At 44.0% G+C, this 8,733-nt stretch overlaps 1 protein-coding gene across 1 annotated transcript; it reads left to right on the forward strand.

Annotated features, from left to right (window-relative positions):
- The first annotated feature begins 2,258 nt into the window (after positions 1 to 2,258).
- Positions 2,259 to 4,324, forward strand: cart4 (cocaine- and amphetamine-regulated transcript 4). Its single transcript, XM_086280599.1, has 4 exons — positions 2,259 to 2,387; positions 2,460 to 2,622; positions 3,187 to 3,270; positions 4,034 to 4,324. The coding sequence occupies exons 2-4, from the start codon at positions 2,482 to 2,484 to the stop codon at positions 4,139 to 4,141; spliced, it is 333 nt and encodes a 110-aa protein (XP_086136725.1). The 5' UTR covers positions 2,259 to 2,387; positions 2,460 to 2,481; the 3' UTR covers positions 4,142 to 4,324.
- The last annotated feature ends 4,409 nt before the right edge of the window (positions 4,325 to 8,733 follow it).

Here is an 8,733-nt window from a genome sequence, read left to right on the forward strand (position 1 = left end):
CTGGGATCTGCTGGAGCTCTCGCCTAGCCTGGGAGTCACCGCACCGAGTGCTCCGACCGCCACTGGGACCACCGTCACCTTCACCCTCCACATCGGCTCCAGCTCTTCTCTGAGCCCTTGGTACTCCTCCAGTTTCCCGTGTTCTCATTCAGCATCATTACATTTGTCACTACGGCCGTCTTCCTCTACTTGTCCACCACTGATACGTCCAGTATATACACAGTCTCTCGACCTGTGCCCAGTGTGTTCAGTTTTGCCTTCCCTGTTAGTCTGTATTTGTTCCTGCTGTGTTCCCACCTGTTGTCCATCCTCTCGTTATCCTGTGTGTATTTTAGTCCTCAGTCTCCCTCCGCTTGTTTCCCTCCTGACCTGAGTTTTTTGTATCTTTTACTTTTGGGTGTTTTTGTCAGAGAAATAAAGCTTTTTGTTTCAGCTCATCCTTTTCTGTTTGAGTCCTGTGTTTGGGTGCTGTCTTACCGGCCACGCCGCCCCCTCGGCCTGTGCTTCGAGGACTCTGATAGTTAGAATGACTCGGGGGTGTTGATTCATTTAAACTAACATAATCATCCTGCTGCAACCAGGTTTCTGTACGGCAGAGTAAATCGATTTGTTGATCAATTATTAACTCATGTAGCAACAGAGACCTAATGTTTAATAATCCACATCTCACAGTTTTTCTCTTTGGTGCTGTTGGGTTTTTCTTGGTGATTTTGTATTTTTAAATTATTTTTTGTCGGACACTAAATGAAACATTTGTGTGACAAATATGCAAAAACCTAAGGACCCCCAAAAGTTGATCCTGTTCATCTGGACATAGCGTTTCCAGCATCATCACACCCACTGACATCATCCATGATAACACATGGCAACAATTCAAACAACACAAACACAATAACATCAGACAGAATCATCAAGAAAAATCCCTGAAACCATGAAACAAAAACATTCATGAATAAAAACAGTTCTTCATACGTATTCATGATCTACTGTGTGATGTAATGATATTAAACATCATTTATATGCCGCTGGCCTGATGTTCAGTAATTCCGTTTCTGTACATGTGGAATAAACACAGGGAATGTGAGTCGATGTGGCATTCCTAATGAAGCGGTGCGGCAGAGCTGGCGTGGAGAGGTGAGGTTTTCATCCGTCAGCGCGGCGGTGGTGTGACATTTAGTGGTTAATGAGAGTGCAGATGAAAGCGGAGCGTGAACGAGCGGAGCTGCAGGTCGCAGCGTGATGCAGATCAGACAAAGAAAAGGGCACAAACGGTTTCTTCTGCGTCATCACCAAACTCTGAGCCAAGGGCAGCTAAGGTGCATCACGTACGGCACATCACTAAACAACACTGAGTGAACAAAACAGTGAGCAACTCTGACCTCTGACGAGAAGGTGCGGCCGTTTAATGAGCAGATGGAAACAGAAGCTGCTAAAGAGTCCAGGTATTAGACATGGCCCCTGGAGAGCAGCGTCTTTTAACAGCAACCACATGTTTTCATGGTTTCAGCTAGCTGATCCCAACAACACGTTTGTTAGCCATATACAGCCACATATTTCCAGATTAAACTCTTAAAGTGTTTTAGCGATGCCATAACATTGAAGCAGCACAGCGTGGTCAGTAAGTCAGAACAAACTACGACATAAGGAACACACATTTACACACTAACTGATTTAAAGACCATCCAAGAAGTCGGAGCTCCGGTCCGTGATACTCGACTCTTTGATTTGGATGGTGTTGAGCACGAATTAGCAGCTATCTGTGTGAAGTCCTTTAATATTCAGGCTGGAAAACTTTAGCTGATAACTTCACCCTCTCATGCAGATGCAGCGGTGATGTCACATGACCACATCCAGCTGTTAAATGCAGTGTTTTGTTCATAGACACATGAAATGTGCTCACACTGACAGTGAAGAAAACAGCATTTATTTGTCTGCGATTAAAGCGGCTTTAAGTCAGCGCGAACGCCCGAACTGAGCGTGATCATTAAGGACAAAACACTTCCACCTGATGAGCAGTCACACGAGTCCTCCTCTTCTTCAGCTGTGCGTCACACGGTGACCTTTTGACCTCTGTGCAGCAGGTAAACATTCATGTAAACACTCAGTATCGACCTGTTTAATATGAACTCACGGACACGCCATCAATCACAGCAGAGCACATCCACACAGTTTATCTCATAAGCTGCATACATGAATAATCTGAGCGACGGAGAGGAGGCAGAGGCGGAGGAGGTGGAGGTATAAATAGAGGAGACAGACAAACCAACACTCATGAGGAGGAAGGAGAGGGAGAGGAAAAGCTAAAGAGAAACAACTACCTGACTGAAACCAGACACCACAGAAGAAGAGTTTGTGACACCTTCCTGGAGGACCTTTATTAGTTTAAAGTGAGTTTATTCACCTTCTCGTGACTTTAGTGACAGTTGACATGAGAAACTCATTCTCTGATTGTTTTATAGGTTTTTAAAGGTGCTTTTGGAGATGGAGAGCAAACGAGCCGTGGTCTATCTGTCCGTCTGTCTGTCTGTGCTGACATCTCTCTGTCAAGGCCAAAGGTCAGACAACAGCCACCTGCTGTCCGCGCCCGATGACCCAACCCTCGGACTCACAACCAGTGAGCTGGTGAGTCATCTGTCTCATACGTGATCTTTGTATGTCTTTTATTTTGAAAAGGTCTGCTTGTGTTTTCTAATCAAATAAGATTCAAATGTTTAATCTGATGACATTTGTGCTTCATTTAAAGACCGACTAAAGGAAGCAATAAAATACAGTTTTTGACTGTAGGTAGAATATCATGTGATGAGAAACCTGATTCTGACTTTGTTAACTAGTACAAGAGACAAAGTGTGCTACGAAGCACAGTTAAAATAAAGATAATTAACAGCAGTTTTTTTAGAGTGAAATATGAAAAATAAATTAAAGACGGTAAAACTGAAACAGACTGAAACCAAAATATACATGAAGTCACAGCTATTACTGAGTCCGCAGACACAAACTGAATGAGATTCATATTTCTGAGGATTTAAGGAGAGAAAACATTCATGTTTTATTTTTTATTAAATGTTTGCTGTTTTTGTTTTCTGTAAGTTACTTTTTAAAATTTATAAAGTTTCCCCATGAAGTCTCAGAGATGAATCTGTGACACTAGTAATATTTCATTTTACAAGTGTGTGTGTGTGTGTGCAGGCTGAAGCTCTGCAGGGTCTTCTGGATGAAGCTGACAGCTCAGCCGGTCTCTCTGTGGAGAAAAAAGCCAGCGTGATCCCGCGGGTGAGAACACTTTGACACGATGTTATTTATTTATTTTTTTAAGCATCTTCTGAAAGAACGTTTCCAAAGTGCTTCGACTGAAAGCAGCGAGCGCAGATCCAAATAAAAAAAGTTCTGGTATGATTCAGGATCATGAATGACGAGAGACGATCATGAAATCTCGCCTCTGAGGGGTCGTGATGAAAAAAGACCACGTAAAGGACCCGAGGCTGAGAACTGACTCGCAGTTCTGAGCTGCTGAAGAGCTTCAAAAGTGATCAGTAAAATCTCACAGGATGGGGCTGATGTGATGATTAAACCCATCAGAGGCTGAGAGCCTGGATGGACAAATAATAGACGAACTGGAGCCCAGTCCAGAGAAAATACAGCGAGCACTGGTTTTACAGTCCAAAGTTTAGAGCTGCTCAGCTCAGGACAGAGAGGCTTTTTACATTTACTTTAGCTAGTTATGTAACTCTTTTTTAAAAATATAGATTGACAAAGATTACAACTCAGAATACAAATTATACAACTACATCATAGTTTTGACTCTACAGCAGAGGAAGTTTAAAAGGCTGTGAGGACAAACGCAGCCGTGAGTGCCTGACTTCACCAACCCTCGACTCATGTTGTGACGGTGAGTCCAGGACCTGTGGGCAGTCAGTGCTTAAGCTTCGTGACCCTCAGATGTTTCTCAGTGTTTCTTTATTTTTCTGAGGAAACGTGTGATTCTGCATCGGTCCATTGTGATGCACCCTGAATCCTCTCTCTCTGTCTTCATCAGTGTGATGTGGGTGAGCGGTGTGCGATGAAGCACGGACCTCGGATTGGTCGGCTCTGCGACTGTCTGAGAGGAACAGCCTGCAACACCTTCTTCCTGCGCTGCTACTGACCACTCGCACACATTTTCCTCATGAGGACCTAAACTCGGTCTGGGCGCTCACACAGACAGTGCTCAGAAAGACAGAAGTGCACTCTTCACCAATCGTCTCGCTCCATATTTTAGTCTTTGTTTTAAAGTTTTTGGTGTTTGTCTTTCAGATTAATTTATTTTTGTTAATAAAGATTCTTCATAAAGCTGCACGGCTCCAAAGACTTCATGATTTACAATCTGTTCACGTCTTCAGCCAACACCTGCAGTTCCTCTGACGTCCAGCAGAGGCAGCAGTGAGTCAGTCCCCATAGACTCCCATGTTAAAACAGCAGAAAGAAATGTTTACAGTCTGATACACAAACTGGTCTTTATAGATAATGTCTCCCTTCCTAACACCTGTACAGGGGGACAATGCTTTATAACTCACCTGTGGATTAAGGTTTGCAGTTTGTTAGGGGTGTGGCCTCTTTGACTTACAGGTGGACGGTGACACAGGTGTCTGTAGCTGCTAGCTGTCTGCGAGGCTTGACCTCAGCTAAGTGGAGCGATTGAACTGGACCTCTGGACCATGTTTGTGCTGTTGGAGCCTTTTGGAGCATTTTAATGGCATTTTCATTGTAATATCATTTTTGTAAATAATGATCTGACAAGTAATTATTGTTCATCAGACCATCATCAGACCATCCAAGAGCTCAGTGCTCCAGTTTGGTGAAGGAAATTCATGGATTTTATTTGAAAGTCCAAAGATTGAAAGTTTTGCAAAATTACTGAATATTACCTGTAATATTTAATATAACAGTACACCCTTATATGTACTGATGGACATGACGATACTAAACACGATGAAAGTGATGCAGTTTTATATCAAAGCAATAAAACACAATCGTCTGATGCATCAGACGTAAAGAGCGCAGTGATTAGATTTACAGGAAACCTTGAAGTCATTGGGTTGGTCAGGCTGGTTGAGCTCAGCTGTCAGAGCTGTGGGTGTGTGACGGTGTAGCAGGAATCTGGCATTCAATGAGCTTCAGTTTGAAATAAAAAATCAGGAGCTCAAAACTGTTTAATCAGTTTTTATGGAATAACAAGCGTCCCAGACTTCGCTTATCACTTTTGTACTTGCCCTTTGATGCAGGAGGGCTGCAATGTCCTAACATGGTTTGGTATTACTGGGCAGCCCAGTTAAGAACTATAATGTTCTATTATGCTGTAGAAAAGCCCCCCGCATGGAGAACTATTGAGTCTCTCTCTTAGGCTTCCACTTCCTACATATGTATACTCTGATAAATATAATAAACTCAAAGACATTACGCTTAATCCTATAGTTAAAAACACGATTTACATCGTACATGTCACTCAAAGATATTTAAACGTAAAATCTCCCCTCTCCGTTTTTAGCCCGATTTGGGGCAACAATTATTTTGCCCCAGGTAGGGCGGATGGTGGTTTTAAAATGTGGGCAGACTCGGGGCTGGGACTGGTGAAGGATGCTTTCGGGGGTGATGGAAGACTTTTAAGTTTTGAACAACTAATCTCTAAATTTAATATTCCCCGAAAGCACTTTTTCAAATACCTACAGTTTAGGAGTTTTATCAGGTCTTATCATAATGATTTTACACATATTCCCCCGCTGTCCACATTAGAGAAAATCCTAACCAAAAACCCCAGTGGTAGAGGGATGATATCTGAATTATATAACTTGATGATGACATCCTCTCCTGATTCATCTGCTGCTAAGCTTGAAGCTTGGAGGTATGACTTACAGGAGGACTTGACAGTGGAACAATGGAGTAGAGCATGTAAGCTAGCCCAAACACAGACAGGGAACACACGTCTAAAATTGCTACAATTTAATTGGTTGATGAGAGTGTACATAACACCAGAAAAACTTAACAAATTTAATATGCAGATTCCTGATATCTGTAATAGATGTGAAGAAGATAAGGGCACATTGCTCCACTGTTTATGGTCATGTCCAAAAATAAAGGAGTTTTGGGAAGAGGTTGGAGCAATGATAAAAGAGATTTTGTCAATTAAACTTGTGATGGATCCCAAACTTTTCCTACTGGGATTATATCCTGTAGGGTGTAACATAGATCATTTTGAAAAAATCTTCATAAACATGGGAATACTACAAGCAAAGAGAGTGATCGCTCTAACGTGGAGGAGTCTTGGCAAACCAAGTATTTCACATTGGTTCAAAGAATTGTCTTTATGTTTACCATTAGAGAAAATTACATATACTCTAAAAGATAAACAAGAAATTTTCCAGAAAATTTGGGGGTGCTACATCCAGTATATTGGGAATAAAGATCTATCTGGTTTACTGTGTGAGACAGGGACAGCCTAGCTATTCCCTGTACAGGACCACAACCATATGCTGCAATCTGAAAATTATTCTTTAAAATCTGTCAGAGGTCTCATGGACTGAAGTGCTTTCATTGAATGTACCTTGTGTTTCGTTTATTGTGTAAATTTGTTTGTGTATGTACTTTATATATGTATATATGTAAAACTTTAATAAACATAATGTTGAAAAAAAAATCAGGAGCTCAAAGGGGATCTGCCCAGTGAGACCAAACACTTTCCTTCCACATTCATCTGCTGCTCACTGAGAAGTCTCTGCCCCCCGACACAGTTTAGGATCCTTGTTTCGATCATTCACACCCACTCTGAACCTTAAATCAGATGATAACATGGAACTGAACATTTACAGTTAAGGTTTGCTTGTTTTTCTCCAAAGTTCATGGTGACATTTGTTTCTGCTGTTTTCATTTTCAGCTGCTGTTTCAAGTTTAAATTATAAGCTTATAAATGTATGAACCTCCTGAACATGTGTTCACTTTAAACCGGGACTGTCTGCTTTCTCTGCTGTTGTTATCTGACATCAGACTTCACCAATCAGTCTTCTCTGATTAGACCTCCGGAGAGGCTGATTGGCCCCGAGGGCTCGTCATAAACTCTGCTAAAAAAGACCGACAGCAGCAGCACGCCATTGCCTTCTCATCAAACCTTTATTAACAGTCATGCTGGTGACAGACTTAAACCAACTGTGAGAATTAATCAACCACCTATTAGTCAAAATAAAGACACATGAAAATATTAAACTTAAAGTCAGATTCTTTCATTGATATCAGACTTAAACATAAAAATATCACAAAGAAAGAACAATACAGGGTGTATACCTCACCCCTGGCATCGTTGCCCACCTCTCAATTTTAAATACACTTAGTCATTGAGGGTTAGCAGGAGGGACTATGCGCTTACCTGCTGCTCCTTGGCAGGTAGCTCCATGCCCTCCTGGGTTTTAATTGCACCTTAGAACACATATGCATCAACACTACAATGAGCGGGTGGAGGGAGGTTTGGAGTCTTCTCCCACCCCCATTCTCTGCGGCCTGCTGGAGCGGGAGGGCTAGTAGGAGGAGTTGGCCGTCCGACTGCGGTCTGGAGTGTGGGGCCTCCCTGCTACTGCGGAGTCGGGGCGGTCTGCCTCTCCCCACCGCAGGGAAAAGGGTAACACCACCTGGGTCTGGGTGCAATTCCCCCCTCCAGGGGCAAGGGTACCTAGACCCGGTTTGTAGAGTACGCTTGGGGAGTGTGATTGTGTGTACAGCGTCTCTTTATGTCTGTCTCCACGTTGGTTGAGTGTGGAGTGAGTGCATATGAGAGCATGAGGGTGGGAATGGATGTTTGTGTCTGTGTGTGCCTGTATGTCTGTGTCTATATGTCAGGTTGGGTATCAGACGCCACCTCTCTGGGGACACCTCAGGCCCTCCAAGGTTTGGAGGCCTATCTCCACCCACCACCACTTCCCCTGCCGGTGGCGGACTCCCTCAGGTGTCGGTGTGTTGGTGGTTCTTTGTGTCTGGGGGTGGGCGTCCGGGTACACACCGGCTCACTCCTTGGCGGCCGCTTGTCGGGGCCTGGGGCTCGCTCGGGCCCCTTTGGAGGTGGGGTGCCCCCGGCCTCTCGGCCTAGGGCTCGGTCACTCAGGCGCAGCTGGGGGCCGGCGGAGCTCACGGGCGCGTCACTGCAACTCCCCCTGACTTCTGCTCCGCGGCTGCTGGGCGAGCCCTCATCTGGGACTCTCCTCAGCTCTTACTGGGACAGTGGCGCGGCTGCCCCTCTGTTGGTCTTCCATGGTCTCTTGTGTTCTGGGGGCCTCTGGATGTCTGGAGTTTTGATCTCCTCCATACCCGCTTCACACCCTGGAGGACGGGGCTGTGGCCCCCCCACACTCCCTAGCAGATCATTACATGGAGAAACCTTTGGAATGCAAGCATGCTGATCCACACAGGTATGCACACATGGGTATTCACAGACGCGGACTAAAGCTTTCTTGGCTGCTGCCTCAAAGCACACTGTGCGCTGTCTATCTTGCGTGCTGCACAATATCGTTTATTACTTAGTAAATACTGATATCTATGACTAGCTAGTTTATTGTGATGGTGCTTTGTTTTCTCTATTATTATGTTGCTCTTTGTTGTTTGCTGTCTCCTCTGTTTGTTTTTGTTTGTTTGTTTGTTTGTTTTTTTTCTCCATACAGGTGACCCAGGAGTTCTTTTTTTTTTTTGTCTCTCTTCCCCCCCCTTCTCACCGTCTCTTCT

Source organism: Aulonocara sp. 'chitande type north' Nkhata Bay, linkage group LG22 (genome assembly GCF_057382095.1).
Source record: "Aulonocara sp. 'chitande type north' Nkhata Bay isolate Kocher_YH1m ecotype deep benthic linkage group LG22, A_spYH_male_GT1.1, whole genome shotgun sequence".
Taxonomy (NCBI): Eukaryota; Metazoa; Chordata; class Actinopteri; order Cichliformes; family Cichlidae; genus Aulonocara; species Aulonocara sp. 'chitande type north' Nkhata Bay.

Coding starts and splice junctions, on each gene's coding strand:
- cart4 (XM_086280599.1), top strand. CDS start 2,482: ATGGAGAGCAAACGAGCCGTGGTCTATCTGTCCGTCTGTCTGTCTGTG. Junction 2,623..3,186: donor GACTCACAACCAGTGAGCTG/GTGAGTCATCTG, acceptor GTGTGTGTGCAG/GCTGAAGCTCTGCAGGGTCT. Junction 3,271..4,033: donor AAGCCAGCGTGATCCCGCGG/GTGAGAACACTT, acceptor TGTCTTCATCAG/TGTGATGTGGGTGAGCGGTG.